We start from the raw sequence: 19,430 nt of genomic DNA on the forward strand, positions 1-19,430 counted from the left end.
CAGATCGTAAGGTGAGTAAGACACATGTGCCTTACTTACCAACTTGTCGGTATTTTATACCATTCTCAACATAGGCCGTAAGATCAGACGTGACGCTACAAACCATAAGACCTAAGACAGTGCTTAAGACCGTGAAGAGATTATGTGGAAGCATCACCAGATCGGATGTTCAGTCAAAGGGGATGTCTTGATGCTAATAAAAAGCTCGTAATTCGAGAAAATGGAGCTTGAATTCCCTTTCTCGAATCAAACCTGATTACCTTTACACATTTAGACCAGGTCCACCTAATCAGTGCTCATTGTCAAATCTTCAGTCTTAGGCTAGATTTGTATATATATATATATATATATATATATATATATATATATATATATATATATATATATATATATATATATATATATATATATATATATATATATATATATATATATATATATATATATATATATATATATATATATATATATATATATATATATATATATATATATTATAATTTTAGTTCATTTTGTATAGTAATCTGGTCCCATATAATTAGCAGTTTTTACTCTAATGTACATATTCCCAAGCATTATGTGACTCATAAGGGTTCAACGCATCGTGTATATATAATGACAGATATATTTCGATATACTAAAGAGATAGCTATTATTGTGAGTATGATAATGGTATACAGTACCTACAAACATGGACTGTTTACATCGTATTTACATCTCTTCTCTTTCAGCTGCTTTCTAGGTACTCGACTGAAGAAACCTACTGTGTAGGCGAAACGTTTCGGCGTAAAGATACCTAATTGTTGCATATGTTTTATCAACATGACCATTAGAATTCTGGAGGAGTTTGAGTTAGTGAAGGAGCGGGTAGCTCTGGTGCAGGTTAGAACTGGTACTGGAGACTGTGAGAAACCGGTACTGGGGCAGGTACTATGGTAATGAAGGCGTCATGGACCGGAGACGTCGTCCCGCGGTACATACTAATGTACCACTTCCACCAAGGATACTCTGCCTTCACCCCGCACACACACCCTCCAGGTAGACACGACACTCGCATATAAGAACATAAGAACATAAGAACGAAGGAACACTGCAGAAGGCCTACTGGCCCATGCGAGGCAGGTCCAAGTCCCTACCGGCTTAAGCCAATGCACCCAACCTAGTCAGGTCAGGTCACATTGACTTAAGGGAGGAACACGGCAACCGACCTGTTAGCACAAGCTATCAGGTCCAACTCACACCCACCCACATCTACTCATGTATTTATCCAACCTATTTTTAAAGCTACACAACGTTCTGGCCTCTATAACGGTACTTGGGAGTTTGTTCCACTCATCCACAACTCTATTACCAAACCAGTACTTTCCTATATCCCTCCTGAATCTGAATTTTTCCAACTTAAAACCATTGCTGCGAGTCCTGTCTAGGCTAGATATTTTCATTACCATGATCTACCTCCTCAAATACCTTAGTGAAAAAAGTTAATAAATTCGTAAGGCAGGAACGCCCCTTTGTAAAACCATGCTGAGATTCGTTGATTAATTTATGCTTTTCAAGGTGGCTACGAACTGCCTCGGCAATTATTGATTCCATAAATTTTCCCACTATGGAGGTTAGGCTTATTGGTCTATAGTTCGAAGCTAAGGACCTGTCACCTGTTTTGAAAATAGGTATCACATTTGCCATTTTCCACTTATCTGGCACCATGCCAGTTTGTAGTGATATGTTGAAAAGATTAGCCAAAGGTGTGCTAAGCTCCTCTTTACATTCCTTTAGAACCCTTGCATACAGTTCATCAGGGCCTGGGGATTTGTTAGGTTTTAATTTATCTATTTGCCTAAGGACCATGTCACTTGTGACCCTAATAGTGCACAGTTTATTATCGTCCTGTTCTACATAATTTATCATTACTGGAATATCGCTGGTATCCTCCTGTGTAAAAACTGAGAGGAAGTATGTGTTAAAAATTCTACACATTTCCTTATCACTGTCAGTGAGCTGACCCGAGGAACTTTTGAGTGGGCCTATCTTGTCCCTGATCTTACTTCTGTATACCTGAAAGAATCCTTTTGGGTTAGTCTTCGATTCTCTTGCAACTTTAACCTCATAATCTCTATTTGCTTTTCTAATTCCCTTTTTTATTTCTCTCTTTAACTGAATATATCGATTTCTTAATTGCCCCTCTCCTCTTTTGATTTGCCTATATATGCCTCTCTTTTGACCAATCAGATATTTTAATCTATTGTTCATCCATTTAGGATCATTTTTGTTTGATCTGATTTCCCTATTTGGAACATAATTTGACTGAGCAGCTAGAACTATGCCCTGGAAAGCATCATATCGGCAACCATCACCACCTACCTGACCCCTAGTCAGGTCATTCCAGTTCAGCCCACCTAAGTAATTTTTCAGTCCTATGAAATCAGCCAAGCGAAAGTCAGGGACGGAGACTTGATTGCCATTATTAGGGGAATTCCATGATATGTTAAAACTGAGTGATTTGTGATCACTCTCCCCAAGCTCATCATTAACCTCAAGATTATTAATTAGTGTTTCCCTACTGGCAAGAACCAAGTCAAGGAGGTTATTTCCCCTAGTTGGCTCTGTCACAAACTGTTTTAAAAAACAATCCTGGATCGTATCAAGAAAGTCACCCGACTCTAAATTTCCTGTCAAATTGCTCCAGTCAATCTGTCTATAGTTGAAATCTCCCATTAGCACAACATTTTCGTATGTAGATGCCTTACGAATTTCGTCCCATAGAAGTTTACTGCACTCCCTATCAAGATTTGGGGCCCTGTAAATCACACCCAAAATTAGTTTTTCTCGGCCCTCGAGAAGCTGTAACCAAACAGATTCAGTGGCTGACGCTTCTAATTTAATATCTTGTCTAACACAACAATTTAAATTGTCTCTGACATACATCGCTACTCCACCACCTTTCCTGTTGACCCTGTCAGTGTGGAATAATTTATAGCCTTGTATGTGACATTCAGAGGGCATCTCTCTATCTTTCAGATTGAGCCAGGTCTCTACCCAAGAGCTTAGTATAACCAGGAATAACTGACTGAAACATCAGGGTCCAGTATTTTTAGTCAAAATGTTTTAATTTAGTGGTAAGAAGCTCAGCACAATGCCCAGGAGCACCCCACACACCCAGAACGACCAGCTACCCACACCAACCACCGCCCACGCAGGTTTAAACGCAACTCTTTGTGCCGCCTCTACGCTTAACCACCCACTACAAGGCTGCACCCAGACACGCCTCCGCCCACGCACCCGGAACTACGGAGCATATTATAAACTCTTTTCCCCACGTGAAAGATAACTAGGAACATATTCTTAAATCTAAACTTGAACAAGGGTGATACAACTTAGAAATTAACCTCACTAGAGGTACAAGGTAGAATGTTAGAGAGGAATGCGTGCGGGTGGCGACTGCCGGCAATACAGACCAGCTGACATCAGAACTGAGGGTCCTCACTCTCTCGCGAGTCCTACATCACTCGCATCCTACGCGTCCGTCGCTCCATCACTGCCTTTTACCATAATGTTTGACGTGTTCGGTGTCATCCGTCACCTAATTCATCTAGACAGAGTCACGATAGACAATGTGATCTTCTCTCTACACAGCAAAGTGACTATGGTGATTCTAGTGGCGTTTAGTTTATTGGTGTCGAAAAAGCACTATTTCGGTGACCCCATCGACTGTATGGTTGAAGCGATCAGCAGCCACACGATAGATATGTTCTGCTGGATACAGTCGACGTACACGATACCTGCCTTGACAGGTGATGTAGTTGGGGAACAGGTGGCCCACCCGGGCGTTTCTAACCACGATGCATTTGGGAAAAGCAAAATAAATATCGGTGGTCACCAATACCCTATCAGGTACCACAAGTACTACCAGTGGGTCGTACTCTTCCTCTTCCTTCAGGTCAGTGTTTACATCTAAACCTTCATTTGGGTTGTCTAACCTTCATTAGCTTGTGCACCTGCAAACCAAAATAATCTCAACCCACTCACCTCCTCTCAGAATTTTAGATAGCAAAATAAAGGTTTGAATTAACATCCAAAATATGTTAAATTCACATTTCATAGCAGATTTATAAAACCAAAGTCTGTAGCAATAAGAAAAAATGTATATATTCAACGTACACAAATATATATTAACCATCAGGCTTAGGCTAACAAAATACATGAATTACTTAAATGGATAAATACATGAGTGAGAGAGGATGGATTTGAGTGGGACTTGCACGTGAGTAAATGAGGAATTGAGACATTTATGCAACATATGGGAATCTTCATAACGTTTCGCCATACAGTGGCTTCATCAGTTTTATACAAAGCGGGAAGGTATAAGGAGAGGAGTTTGAGGTAATCAGTCCCTCAGCCTGGAGTCGATATGTTCAGTCCATCAATCTTGCAGAAAGTACAGCATAGGGCCGTAGACGTGGCTTATATACTGTAGTCAGGTCAGGCGAAGCAGGAGGAGGCGGGGTCATAGTGGTACCATCCACTAGTCGAAGTAGGTCTTCGTCCAAAGGTTGGACAAGTTTTGAAGAATTCTTTGTATCGAGATCCCATGATGATGCAGTGTCTGAGAGATGTGACGAACTGTTTTGAAAACCGACAAGTTGAGGAATTATATACTACAGTATATAAGCCAGTATATAATTATATGTCACAGGGCCGTATCAGTGGCTTATATAATACAGTATATAAGCCACTGCTACGGCCCTATACTCTGCTTTCTACAAGAATGATGGACTGAACACATCGACTCCAGGCTGAGGGACTGATTAATTCAAACTCCTCCTCTCCTTATACCTTCCTGCTTTGTATAAGACTGATGAAGCCACTGTGTGGTGAAACGTTATGAAGATTCCCATATGTTGCATAAGTGTCTCAGTTCCTCAACTTGTCGGTTTTCAAAACCATTCGTCACACGTGAGTAAATAGAACTGTCAAAGCTTACCGCTTGGGTAGCGTTCATTCTGACAGTGGGCTGGATTTGTGAAGGGTTTGCCTAGTACGGGCCAACAGGCCCACTGCAATGTTCTTTTTTTCTTATGTTCTTATGTTAAACATGAGAAAATAAAATTACCATCGTAACCCAGAGACTGTTCATGCAACCCTGGTTGATCAACTCTAGTTTACGAGGGTAATCATTTACACCAATGATTTTCCATAAAAAAAGGCGTAATTTTACTTAAATATTTTCCGTAATCATGAAATTTAAAGCCCGAGTTCTTCCTCGAGGAGATAATTTAAACCCGAAAAACTTTCGAAATTTCCCAAATTTTCTGTGCAAATGGATCATTTAGGCCCAAAGTTCACTTACAATGGATTATTTACCACCAGATTTCGTCCAAAAGTAATTATTTACACGCAAACTTCCCCATTAACAGGATCATTTACAACTCATATCAGGATTATTTACACCAACAGTCTTCGAGATGGAGTTATTTGCACCAGAAGCTCTTCCACAAAGGAATTATTTTCACCCTGACTCTTTTAACATTAATAATATTCACCCGAAGTTCCATTATATAAAAGTAAGTAAAAGTAAGTAAGTTAGCAAGTTAGTAAGTGCCTAAGTAGCGTGTAAGCTTTTTTTGTAGGTCTCATACGCAAGTTTTAACTTTCGCAATGATTTATATAGTAAATTATGCAGAATCTAACCTAACCTAACCTATCCCAAAAAGCCCAGGCATGCTAATGACTTCCTTTGTACTTAATAACATTATAACCTTAGCAAAGAAATAACAATTTGTATTTTTTTTGTAGGATATTCCAATTAAGTCACTGTGACATTCCCATTGGGGTCCTTGTGTCAAATAGCATTATTTTTACGAAGACACAACTCGATGCTGTCTCTTCCTCTGATCTAAGTGACATCAATTAACCAACAAAACTATGTCCAACACAAAACAAAATATTAAAATTTTAACGGAATAAGAAATCACTGTCTTACCTATTCGAGATGAGATTCTACTAATTAGATAGTTTTTGGGTCTATTGTTAAATTATTTTATTCTAAGTGTGGCCTTGACGTGATCAGGTAACCATTCCTGTCTTTCACCGCTGTGAAACAGAGACATGAGAACAGAAAGGCACAATACCGTGACTGGAACAATACACAGATAACCTGCACAATGGAGAGAGAGAAGCTTACGATGACGTTTCGGTCCTACTTGGACCATTTACAAAGTCACGCGTGTGATTTTGTAAAGGGTCAAAGTGGAACCCAAACGTTGTTGTAACTCCTCTCTCCTTCATGTGTTATTTGTGTCTAGATACTTGAGGCGTGGTTACCTGCTGTGGGTACTACAAAATATCATCCGCTTCCCCAAATACCATACTGGATTTGGTTTCTATCCATCACAGAAATCTGCAGCAACCTGTTTTACTGTTTTATCGTGTCCGCCTCTTTCAGCATTTCCAGTTGTTGTCATTCCTCCTAACTTATGTATATGTTCTCTAGGACCCAGGTCCACGAGGAATTTAACTGTTTTAGTCTGTCAGAAAGAGAGAGACCAGTTTCTCCAAGGTACTGAAGAGAACAAGAGAAGCATGAAATAGACTAGACACCAGGGGCATCAACAGCAGCAGGAGAGGTACGAAGCAGATTAGTGCGAAGTGTGTTAGTTTGGCGAAAAGTAAGTTTGATATCTAGGAAACGGAGAGAGTTGTTGACATTAGTTTGGGCAATATGTAGTCCGTCTTCCAGTCTATTAGGGCAGGCCACCGTGAAAAAAAAAGAATAATTATTCTCTGACGTGCCTACAGATATTTTTCTCCTTATTCTCATTTAGTTGAGATTGATGATGGTCCTGGACCGATCGAAGCTTTAATAACACGACTGCAAACAAACTACAGAACGGATGGCATCTGAACCCATTCCTTCTCTGTAGTGTGGAGTTTCCTGTGAATCTTTAAAGGAATTTACATCTTGCCCACCCGTCGTCAGCACTGGCCCGGGGTAAAGCCGGCTGAGTCAATGGGTACGGCTGGTTGTGGTAAGTGGGTACGGCCGGTTGTGTTATTGGGTACGACCGGCTTTGTTAGTGGGTACGGCCGGCTGTGTTAGTGGGTACAACCGGTTGTATTAGCGGGTATGTCCTACTGTTTTAGTGGGTACGGCCAGCTGTATTAGCGGGTACCCCCGGCTGTGTTAGTAGGTATGGGCAGCTGTGTTAATGGGTACGGCCCTTTTTTGTGCTTATATAACAACAATGGACACACCCACAGTCCTAATGCCCCACTCTCTATGATAATTATACTGTGGGAACGCCAGCAGTTTGCTGGTACCCTCTTTTCTGTGATAGTTATAAAGTGAGAATACCCTCAGTGTACTGCTAAACTATACTGTATTTTAGTTATATAGTGGAAATACCAGCAGTGTGCTGGTACACTATTTTATATGATAGTTACATTGTGGGAACAGCAATAGTGTGCTGGTACACTATTCTATATGATAGTTGCACTGTGGGAACAGCAGCAGTGTGCTGGAACACTATTCTATATGATAGTGGTACTGTGGGAACAGCAGCAGTGTGCTGGTACACTATTCTATATGATAGTTACACTGTGGGAAGAGCAGTAGTGTGCTGCAACACTATTCTATATGATAGTTGCATTATGGGAACAGCAGCAGTATGCTAGTACACTATTCTATATGATAGTTACATTGCGGTAACCGTGACTAGTTATGTTTCCCTATCATCTTCCACCTAACAGTCTGTGACTCGAGCCCTGCAACCGCTCATAGGTGAGTACATGAAATCTGACTCATCCATCAAGAAACCTGACCACAGAAATTAGATCCAATTACTTGGATGGAGAGCCCTTCACTGGCATTGAGTGAAAGCCGCAAGAACAAGACAATAATATTTTGCAATCAGAGTTTTATATGCAACATAACAGCTGCCCAAGCCTTATGTATATATACTATATATATATAGCATACTAAGAAACCCCTCGCAAGTAGAGAATATATGATGACTGAGACAATTACACGTTTAAGATATACCAAGGGCAAAGCTGTATATATTAGGCCAAATATACTGTGGATACATTACTGTATTCTTGTCCAGAATATACCATTAACACAACAGTATATACTAGACCCGAATTTACTGTGGACATGGCTGCTTATACCAGCGTATACGTTGTATACAGTCATATATATATATATATATATATATATATATATATATATATATATATATATATATATATATATATATATATATATATATATATATATATATATATATATATATATATATATATATATATATAAATATACACTAAGAGGAATTAATAAGGAAGGAGAGGTGCTACGATGATAGCGAAGGGATCTCGATTCAAGAGAAATGGAGCTACCTTTCCCTTTCTAGGATCAAATCTGATTATACCCCGTTCCCCAGACGCTGTATTGCCCATATAGGCTCATCACTTCCACGCGATTTTTAATAATTACACAAGTCCTGAGAATGTAGGCAGAGCGTTCAGGAATAAACATTGCCATCCACCAGTTACCGGAGCAGAGAGTCCTATAAACATTCTGAACACAGATTACCTAATACTCGAATTGGTAAATGCTTACGGAGTACAGTCTAGGGGGCCAGAGACTACAAAGCTCACTCAAGGAAAAGGATCTTGGGGTGAGTATAACACCGAGCACATCTCCTGAGGTGCACATCAACTCAATAACTACTGCAGCATATGGGCGCCTAGCAAACATTAGAACAGCATTCCGACACCTTAATAAGGACTCGTTCAGGACCCTGTACACTGTGTACGTCAGGCCCATATTGGAGTATGCAGCACCAGTTTGAAACCCACACCTAGCCAAGCATGTAAGGAAGCTAGAGAAAGTGCAAAGATTTGCAACAAGATTAGTCCCGGAGCTAAGGGGCATATCCTACCAGGAAAGATTAAGGGAGATCAACCGGACGACACTGGAGAACAGGAGAGATAGGGGGGATATGATAACAACTTATAAAATACTGAGAAGAATCGACAAGGTGGACAGAGACAGGATGTTCCAAAGATGGGACACAGAAACAAGGGGTCACAATTGGAAGTTGAAGACTCAGAGGAATAACAGGGATGTTAGGAAGTATTTCTTCAGTTACAGAGTATTCAAGAAGTGGAATATGCTGGGAAGTGATGTAGTCTGGGCAGGATCCATACATAGCTTTAAGAAGAGGTATGATAAATCTCATGGAGCAGGAAGAGTGGCCTAGTAGCGGCCAGTGAAGAAGCGGGACCAGGAGCTATGACTCGGCCCCTGCAACCACAACTAGGCGAGTAGACACACACACACACACAGGACAGGAGGGTCAGGGGAGACATGATAACAACATATAAAATACTGCGCGGAATAGACAAGGTGGACAAAGACAGGATGTTCCAGAGATGGGACACAGAAACAAGGGGTCACAATTGGAAGTTAAACACTCAAATGAGTTAAAGGGATGTTAGGAAGTATTTCTTAAGTCATAGAGTTGTCAGGAAGTGGAATAACCTAGAAAGTGACGTAGTGAAGGAGGGAACCATACATAGTGTTAAGACGAGGTTTGATAAAGCTCATGGAGCAGGGAGAGAGAGGACCTAGTAGCAATCAGTAAAGAGTCGGCTCCAGGAGCTATGAATGTTTTGGTAACCAAACCAAACCCACGTAACATAACCCAAAGTACACATATAACCCGCACATAGGAGAAAGGGAACTTACGACGACGTTTCGGTTTGACTTGGAGCATTTACAAAGTGACTTTGTAAATGGTCCAAGTCGGACCGAAATATCGTCGTAAGCTCTTCTTTCTTTTATGTGCGGGTTAATTGTGTATTGTTGCTGTCACGGTATTGTGCATTTTTATTCTTTATAACCCAACGTAACAAAACGTTAGGGCGTGTTACCATTTTTTCTCCTTATTTCCCCAAAATATAAATGTTTCCCCATTGGTCAACCATCTAAATTCACACAAAAAATAAAAACCGAGTTGCTAAACACAATACCGACCGGTTTTTCTTGCCCATTATTATTATAATCAGGGGGAAGCGCTAAACCCGTAGGATTATACAGCGCCTGGGGGGGGATGTGGAAGGCATTCAGGCTTAATTCGGGGAACTGGAGCACAGATCCAATTCCCTAAATCAAGAGCCCCTCACCAACATCAAGGAACCTTCCCTGAGGGGTTTTCTTGCCCAGTTTAACGAGTTGAATACCATCAACCCACACCCTCCACTACGCAACTTCCCGCAGGCTGGAATGTTCTACTTCCCGCACTGGATCTGGAAGCGACTGGAAGGTGGGCGGCTGAGAGGGCTGGTGACTGAGCTCGACCTCCCGTGTCTCAGCGACGATCGTAAACACGAAAGGATGAACTTTGCTCTCCAGTACTTTAACCACTACTTCCACCATCATAATGTCTACGCCTACCAGTTCTTCGTCTGCGAGCTGCTCAACTTCGTCAATGTTATTGGTCAGATCTACCTTACTGACAAGTAAGTCTCATCTAATTCATTCATGTGTTTCCCGAGAGTTTATTTTAATCCCTATTTAAGAGGTTAAATTATTCTTGTCTGTTGTTGTAAAGGTTATATGCAGCCTTAATAACCCCTCGTGTAGTCGATGGGTTTTAAATCGAATTACCCATCCCCCCCCCAAAGAAAAGAAAACACTATAATGAACATTGTTTCCATGGTTAGCAATACTTTGTAGCTCGGCGTTAGCGTTAGAGATCAATGGTATAAAATGCTGACATGATGGAAAAATAAACTTAAACGCAAAATAATGTGATCTTTTATTGAGTTAGTTAAAGATTAGCCGGTATTCTCCCGGCCCGGGCCTTGTCCAAGTGGTGGCCCGGCCTTGGCTCCCTCTTCAGGGAGTAACTGAGACCTAAGTCTCCCATGGGAGGAGGCACAAGCACCTCCTCATCTTTAGGACCAACTGTCCCCAGGCCTAGCCACAAGCTAGGCCTCTCTGGTCTGTCATCCCCGCCACAAGGGGGCTAATGGGAAAGACAGTCTTGTGAGCTGTAAGCTCGGGCTCAGGCACCTACCCTGCCCTAGAAGGGCTAGGCATGGTGTCGATGTATCTCTTATTGACAACGTTCCGCCCACAAACAGGTCTGTTTGTTACACAAATTAACATTCACAGTAACTTATGTGTAAATTACCTACGACAGCCTCCACTGGAGTCCTTGTTTCGAGCATTTAAGTAGATTCACCGCTCACGATTTGCAACACATTTTTTTTTAATTTAGGTTATGACATCAGTGATGTCTCCAGGATGCCTTCAAGAGTCACTTGACTCTTCTCGCAAGAGTGGCAACATTGTCTGACTTATTTTGGGGTCATTCTAGGTAATATACACATGTTACTATGTACGATGATTTATGTAACTTACCTCAATAAACTTATATGTGTGATTAAGAGAACGGACTGAGGGATTAGTAGGCGTCAGTTGTATAGAAAACGGTTTTCCTGGCTCAGTTTTATTGGGTTAACTCTAGTAATTAAGCTATTTGCTAAATAACTCTTACACATTTCAAATGTCTTTTTACTGGTTTAAATACATATTAAATTTACATGTCACCAGCCTTGGCACGTTTAATATACGGTAGAGACATCCCTGAGGCAGAAAACATTATATTAGCCTATAAGTTATCTAGGTAATTTGTTTTGTTTGTACATTAAATGGTCCCTGTGCTGTCCTGTAATAAATATTGAGCTTTTAAAAGGTACACCTCAGATGAATTTGAGCTATTCTTCCTTTCCTTGGCTCAAACTTGTTTACCTCCCATTCCCCAGGTGCTGCATGACTCCCAGTGGGTTTTATTCCTCCCCAGGTGTGTTTATCAGGATATATTTCCTCTTCACTCCGATAACTAGTGTTTTTAGGTTTTGTAAGGGCTTTTAGTTTGTTCCTGGTGATAAACGAGTTGCTGGATATCAATGTTTTGGTATTCAGTCGACATCTGGTTGTCTCGTAACTTGGTCGGTATCGTAATTGTAAAGGACTTGCCTACTATGGGCCAACAGGCCTGCTGCAGTGTTCCTTCTTTCTTATGTTCTTATGTACTCAGTTCATACAGTGTCCGAGGTTCGATCCCCGGTACGGGTGGAACGTTGGGCATGTTTCCTTACACCTGCTGTCCTGTTCACCTAGTAGTAAGTAGGTACCTGGATGTTAGCCGACTTGTGTTTGTCGCATCCTGGTGGTAATATACCTCAGATAGAGTTGGGCTTCGAGATGAACTGAGGTAGGATAACAGCTCTTGGCCTGTAAAAGTCATCTGTACATATAAAAATGATTAGACACAGAGATTCTTATTTTGGTCGTCAAGTATTTTTGTAGCCTTGGCGTAACCCTAATTCCTCACCAGTCTCACAGGGGTAAAACTGAGAGAAGTTGATGCTGTACATCTTGTTGTCTTCCCACGAAAATTCTTAATTAACTCCAGACGAACTTCCTACTTGTACTCATCTCAGAGCATAAACTAAAACAGTGAGAGTGACGCTCTCAACTACAAACAGGGATGCGCTCTTGTAAGGAACTAAAGGTCAGCCAATATGGTGTGAACCAGCTGTGGGCTTGGGAGAGTCTGGCTGGGTAAAAAGATCCTTAAACTAAACAACCTTCCACTGGCTAAGCCTCCCTTGGGTGATCAGAGAGCCACACCACTCAATAACCAGCAAAAACGTCTAGGGTTGTATGTCACCGATAGATGTCTATGACTGCCGTGCTTACATTACTGTATAACCCTTTGTATCTAATGGCTCGAAATAAAGTTTCGTAATTCAGTGTGCGCTTCTGTAAGTTTACTCACCAGCCTCTACGTCATTACTTTAATAATAACGTTATCTACGCCTTTGGGTTTTTAAAGATTTGGCTTTCTACACCTCACAGGTTCCTGGGATTTAGAAATGTTCCAGTTGCTTCTTCTGGCTCCATTAAATTACTCCATTTACCCTTTACAGGTTCCTGGACCTCGGGTTCGCCAAGTACGGACCACGGGTGCTGAACTACAGTCAGGACTCCAGCAGCGGCCACGACCCCATGGATGAGATCTTCCCCAAGGTGACTAAGTGCACTTTCCACAAGTTTGGTCCTTCAGGGACCATCATGAGACATGATGCTCTCTGTGTTCTCCCTCTCAACATCCTAAACCAGAAGATCTTCGTCTTCCTCTGGTTCTGGTGAGTTATAGAGAATTATTAATATTATTATTATTAAAAGTAGTAGTAGTAGTAGTAGTAGTAGTAGTAGTAGTAGTAGTAGTAGTAGTAGTAGTAGTAGTAGTAGCATAAGCCGTGGGAATCATTCAGCGTAAATAAATACTGAAGGTATGAACCCTCATTCGCTAATCACTAGACAGACCTGCTTAGCTCTATATTTCTAGATCTGGTGAGCTGTAGAGTATTTGTTATGATGTATAACTGTGTTTCTGGGGTAACTGGTGGGTTTATAATGGGATACATATATTCCAGATTGGTTACAGGTAAACTCAACGATGTGAAGTGGAAAACCTTCAGTAGCGGAACCATCAGTCTGATGTGTGTGGATTCTTTTTGAGGTAAAGGGTCTCTGTTTACATATACCTTCAGTATATTGAATGATTTCTCTATGTGAACTTTAGTCTACAAAAGTGTAGTATGTAGACGTGTAGATATCAGCCCACACTTCCTGATTCTTTGAAAATAAAGTCACAATACCGAAGTGCTTCAAATCACATATCGCCTGTATTATGGAAAGGAAATCGTAGGCGGCGAATCGGTTCATCCTGGACGAATACCAAGCCACAGGTTAAGATAAGATAAGAGATAAGATTTCGTTCGGATTTTTAACCCCGGAGGGTTAGCCACCCAGGATAACCCAAGAAAGTCAGTGCGTCATCGAGGACTGTCTAACTTATTTCCATTGGGGTCCTTAATCTTGTCCCCCAGGATGCGACCCACACCAGTCGACTAACACCCAGGTACCTATTTGCTGCTAGGTGAACAGGACAATAGGTGTAAGGAAACGTGTCGAAATGTTTCCACCCGCCGGGAATCGAACCTGGGCCCTCCGTGTGTGAAGCGGGAGCTTTAGCCACCAGGCCACCGGGCCTGATACCGGTCCAACACGGACCGGAGCGTAGTCCATGGTTTATCCACCGCAATATGGTTTATTTGTAAACTCTTTCAATATTTCCAGGAGGTGGACTTTACTGCTGATAACCTGTTGTAGACCTCGAATTTACGCTATCGTACAGTTTTCGTTTTAAACTTGTGATTTCGTCAAAATACAAAGAATCTGATCCCAACATGGAAGAAAAAAGCATAAGAAACGTATATTTTACCTGAGTGAAGAGTTTGAAACTTGGAGTTTGTCAACAGGTTTGTGATTTTTACTGTGGTTTCTTATTAACAGGTTTGTGATTGTTGCTGTGGTCTCTTATCAACAGGTTTGTGATTGTTGCTGTGGTCTGTTATCAACAGGTTTGTGATTTTTGCTGTGGTTTCTTATCAACAGGTTTCTGATTGTTGCTGTGGTCTCTTATCAACAGGTTTGTGATTGCTGCTGTGGTCTCTTATCAAAAGGTTTGTGATTGTTGCTGTGGTCTATTATCAACAGGTTTGTGATTGTTGCAGTGGTCTCTGCTCTGGGTCTGGTCTTCCGCCTCGCCACATTCACTCCTTCCGTCCGCTACCTGTTGCTACGAAGCCGCTGTCGCCTAGTCCCAACAGAGAAGGTGAAAGCTATTTCCCAGAGGTGCTACATAGGTGACTGGTTCATCATCCACTTGCTAGGTAAGTACGGGAGACCCCTAGAGCTTACCTGGAGAGGGTTTCGGGGGCCAACACTCCCGCGGCTCGGTCTGAAACCAGGCCTCATGGTGGATCAGGGCCTGGTCAACCAGGCTGTTACTGATGGCAGCACGCAAAGTGACGTACGAACCACAGCCTGATTGGTCAGGTACTGACTTTAGGTGCCCCTATGGCTTTTTTTTATTAGGACAATAAAACGAAAAAATCCAGACAGACTCCGGCTTAACCTTGAAAATTAAATAATTTCAGTGAATTATTTTATAATGAATTATTTTGCTAACTCTGCTTAAATTATGAAATACACGTGTATTAAATAATTAGTATTATAATACAAACGTCTGGGAGAAATTTTATATTTCAATATAAATATAAAAAAGGATTAAAAACATCGTTGAAATTATATTTTGCCGACAAATGTGATGAAATTATAAGCTACAGAAGGAGTTTTTATTTTGTAGAGCTTTATCGAGTCATGACTTTATAAAGCTCTACACAGAGCGGGTCGTTGCCTTAATAAAAGCTTGTTTTGCAGCTTTTGTCTTTGTCTTTTTAGAACAATATAGATTTTCTCTTTATTTTCACGTTCGTGTAAGTGGTTCTCGGAAAATTAGTGAGAACGTATTTCCAACAGTTAGGCAGCTTTAATATTGAAACGTATCGCCTACACAGTAGGCTTCTCCAGCCAAATACAGAGGCAGTAGATGTAGTAGTGAAAAAGCCTACTGTATAGGCGAAACGTTTCAACAAGATACACGACAGCTGCACATGTGGCTTAATTATCAACATGGTATTGTATACCATTTTCAGCATAACGGAGAGACCGTGGCAGTTAATATTCCATGTTTCTTTTCCAGCTAAGAATATGGACCAGTTCACCTTGAAGGATTTCATCAACGACCTGACTCGCACTCTGGTTGAGAAGGAACATGTCTCCTAGTACTGCTTCACACGACACTCATTCTTATTGCCAGACAATGGCTGGCGCCACTACAGCTGCTGTACCAGTGCTCTGTCGTTATGATCACTCTTGGTGTGCAACATCCTGGTTATTGCCAAAACCTTACCCCTGCATGGCAGCCTTCTTCAGCTATGTTATATTCAACTGTATTGGACTGAGGGAGCCTGTGGCTCGGGCGAGACGTTTAGTTAATTAAGATAATACCCAGTGGGTGCAAATGTGTCTTAGGTTAGGTAAGGTTTCTCAGGAAACAAGATTAGTGCTACCTTAGTCATATGATGACTCGCAACTGGAGCTTTTGGTCATCTGACCGAGGTCTTCTTCTGGCTGGCCAGTCAACCCCTTTTATTCTAATAGTATGTGTCTTATTGGCCAGTTTGTCAGTACTGTGCAGATATATAATGATCACTCACCCATGGCTGAGTCATTATATATCCCCATGGCTGACTATAATATTTCCCATGGCAGACTCAATGTCTTCTCTACAGTGGCTTCCCCACTGTGACCGTTCCTTCGTGTCCTCTCTATCATTTATTCACTACAGTGCTTTCCTCATCAAATACCCTCACTGTCTTCTACCCAAGAATGTCTTCCAGGCTGTTAGTAACCCACGCCCTTCCAGGAGGGTGCCTTGATTGCTTGTGAAGAGATCTTAATCCAAGGATATCGGAGCTACTGTTCTCTTCCTTGGATCAAAACTTAGGAATTGTATGACCCTTCTATCCCTCCTATGGACTCAACGCTTTCCTGTGTTGGTGCCACAATCGTAGGTGCTCTTCCAGGACCAACTAATGGGTTCTCAATCATGGGTTGTCAACTATGGATTCTCGACCATGGGCTATAATCTACGGATTCTCAACCATGGGTGTTAACTATGGGATGCCAACCGTGGGTTTTAATCTATGGATTTTCAACTATGGGTTCTCAACCATGGGTTCTCAATCATGGGTTATCAACTATGGGTTGTTAATCACGGGTTGCCAACCATGGTTTCTCAATCTTGGGCTGCCAACCATGGGCTCTTAACTATGGTTTGTAAATCATGGATTCTCAACTATGGGTTGTGAACCATGGGTTCCATCACCAGTGCTTCACCACGACTGGTCAAAGCAGTGGTTCTAACCCAGCGTGTCAGCCACAAAGGAGCTCTTCAACCAAGCGGCCGCCACAACAGTAAGGAAACCCTACTGCCTCGGCAACCCCCCCTCCATACAGTAGCAAGGGGATGCCATGGCAACCCCATGGGGGGGTCACCTTATCGTGGGTCACCTCATCATGGGTCACCTCATCATGGGTTCTACACAATTACCACGAAGTATTTTTTTCCATTATAAGAATATCATTACCATTTTTCACCTTCATTTTATAAATGAATTGATATCATGACCACCAAAGACCAGTGAATACCCACATGGGTATACAAGACCCATACGGGTCTAGCACTTCATTTAAATAAGGAAAAAAATAATAATTTTAGCATTTAGAAATTAAGGAGAATTTGGGAAGAGGTTTTTAAATATGTATGTATAAAAAAAATATACATAATTTTCTCTTCATTTGTGATATTATATTGATTTTGCAGGGAAGTGATTTAGTTTCTCTCTCCTAAAAGCTTTTGATACTAGGAATTGGAGTTTTTTTTTTTTTTCATCTTCGGATCGAGTCTGATTATGTCTCATTTTAGAACGAGCTGAGTGGCCCCATGGGTTTAGCGCTCGCTTCAGTATGTAATAGCTTTGTTATACTGCAAGGAATGTCTTCCTTTCTCTCTCTCTCTCTCTCTCTCTCTCTCTCTTTCTCTCTCTCTCTCTCTCTCTGTCTATGTATTTATCTATCTATCTATCTATCCTGTCTCTCTCTCATTTCTCTTTATCTGTCTCTCCTCACACACTCCCTCTCTCTCTTTCTCCTTCTCTCTTTATCTCTCTCTCTCTCTCTCTCTCTCTCTCTCTCTCTCTCTCTCTCTCTCTCTCTCTCTCTCTCTCTCTCTCTCTCTCTCTCTCTCTCTCTCTCTCCCATTTCCTTCTAACTGACCTTATAACCGGCACATAACGCCTTAATGGACCACATAAATTCCCACAACAAGTTAAACAGGAGATTAAAGTCACCTCCTTCATTAATTATGGTCTGGTTAGATGACAAACTTAAAGACAACTTTTTGTTTCGCTTTTTTCCAGCTTGTCGACACAAATTGGAAAAGTTTTGGGAGTGAAAATTGCAACAGTGGCTACTCCTGCCCCCCCCTTCCTCTGCCAGTCTGGAAATAATTTGAGAAATAAAGTTGATAAGGAGACCTTGATTTCTTGCAATATCCACGAAGCGAGGGAAGGTGCCTTGATGCTGTTGAGAGGTTCTTGAACCAAGGGGAGAGTGCCTTGATGCAGTTGAAGGGTTCTTGAATCAAGGGAAGAGTGTCTTGATGCAGTTGAAGGGTTACTGAATCAAGAGAAGAGCGTCTTGATGCTGTTGAGAGGTTCTTGAACCAAGGGGAGAGTGCCTTGATGGTGTTGAGGGGTTCTTGAACCAAGGGGAGAGTGCCCTTGATGCTGTTGAAGGGTTCTTGAACCAAGGGGAGAGTGTCTTGATGTTGTTGAGAGGTTCTTGAACCAAGGAGAGAGTGTCTTGATGCAGTTGAAGGGTTCTTGAACCAAGGGGAGAGTACCTTGATGGTGTTGAAGGGTTCTTGAACCAAGGGGAGAGTGTCTTGATGCAGTTGAAGGGTTCTTGAACCAAGGGGAGAGTGTCTTGATGCTGTTGAGAGGTTCTTGACCCAAGGGGAGAGTGCCTTGATGTTGTTGAGAGGTTCTTGAACCAAGGAGAGAGTGTCTTGATGCAGTTGAAGGGTTCTTGAACCAAGGGAAGAGTGCCTTGATGCTGTTGAGAGGTTCTTGAACCATGGGGAGAGTGCCTTGATGCTGTTGAGAGGTTCTTGAACCAAGGAGAGAGTGCCTTGATGCTGTTGAGAGGTTCTTGAACCAAGGGGAGAGTGCCTTGATGCTGTTGAGAGGTTCTTTAACCAAGGGGAGAGTGCCCTTGATGCAGTTTAAAGGTTCTTGAACCAAGGGAAGAGTGCCTTGATGCTGTTGAGAGGTTATTGAACAAAGGGGAGAATGCCTTGATGCTGCCGAAGGGTTCTTGAACCAAGGGGAGAGTGCCTTATGCTGCCGAAGGGTTCTTGAACCAAGGGGAGAGTGCCTTGATGCTGCCGAAGGGTTCTTGAACCAAGGGGAGAGTGCCTTGATGCTGCCGAAGGGTTCTTGAACCAAGGGGAGAGTGCCTTGATGCTGCCGAAGGGTTCTTGAACCAAGGGGAGAGTGCCTTGATGCTGCCGAAGGGTTCTTGAACCAAGGGGAGAGTACCTTGATGCAGTTGAAGGGTTCTTGAACCAAGGGGAGACTGCCCTGATGCTGTTGAAGGGTTCTTGACCCAAGGGAAGAGTGCCTTGATGCAGTTGAAAGGCTCTTGATTCAGGGGAGTGCTTGATGCTGGTGAAGGGCTCTTGATCTAGGAAATTGACGTTACAGTCTTCTTCATAGGATTAAAATTGATTACCACCCATCCTTCCTATTTTGAAGGCGATGTGCTAGTGGTAGTAGTAGTAGTAGCAGTAGTCGTAGTAATAGTAGTGGTGGTGGTGGTG

The 19,430-nt window shown here is 41.9% G+C and overlaps 1 protein-coding gene across 3 annotated transcripts; it reads left to right on the top strand.

The window, feature by feature from the left end:
- The first annotated feature begins 3,254 nt into the window (after positions 1-3,254).
- LOC128698920 (innexin inx2) lies at positions 3,255-17,771 on the top strand. 3 transcript variants are annotated; one of them, XM_053791329.2, is made up of 5 exons: positions 3,265-3,937; positions 10,280-10,521; positions 13,003-13,221; positions 14,656-14,814; positions 15,687-17,771. In XM_053791329.2, the coding sequence occupies exons 1-4, from the start codon at positions 3,422-3,424 to the stop codon at positions 14,789-14,791; spliced, it is 1,113 nt and encodes a 370-aa protein (XP_053647304.2). In that variant the 5' UTR covers positions 3,265-3,421; the 3' UTR covers positions 14,792-14,814; positions 15,687-17,771. The 3 variants fall into 3 exon arrangements, with proteins under 3 accessions (XP_053647305.2, XP_053647304.2, XP_053647302.2); XM_053791327.2 differs by having other exon boundaries at positions 3,288-3,937; positions 14,639-14,814; XM_053791330.2 differs by lacking the exons at positions 14,656-14,814; positions 15,687-17,771 and adding an exon at positions 14,435-14,622 and having other exon boundaries at positions 3,255-3,937.
- The last annotated feature ends 1,659 nt before the right edge of the window (positions 17,772-19,430 follow it).

This window comes from Cherax quadricarinatus, chromosome 55 (assembly GCF_038502225.1).
Source record: "Cherax quadricarinatus isolate ZL_2023a chromosome 55, ASM3850222v1, whole genome shotgun sequence".
Taxonomy (NCBI): Eukaryota; Metazoa; Arthropoda; class Malacostraca; order Decapoda; family Parastacidae; genus Cherax; species Cherax quadricarinatus.

Bases quoted from the DNA above. Each gene is read 5' to 3' on its own strand.
- LOC128698920 (XM_053791327.2), top strand. From the start codon at position 3,422: ATGCGTGCGGGTGGCGACTGCCGGCAATACAGACCAGCTGACATCAGA. The intron at 3,938-10,279 runs GTCAGTGTTTAC...AACTTCCCGCAG, and splicing joins TACTCTTCCTCTTCCTTCAG to GCTGGAATGTTCTACTTCCC. The intron at 13,222-14,638 runs GTGAGTTATAGA...TATTATCAACAG, and splicing joins TTCGTCTTCCTCTGGTTCTG to GTTTGTGATTGTTGCAGTGG.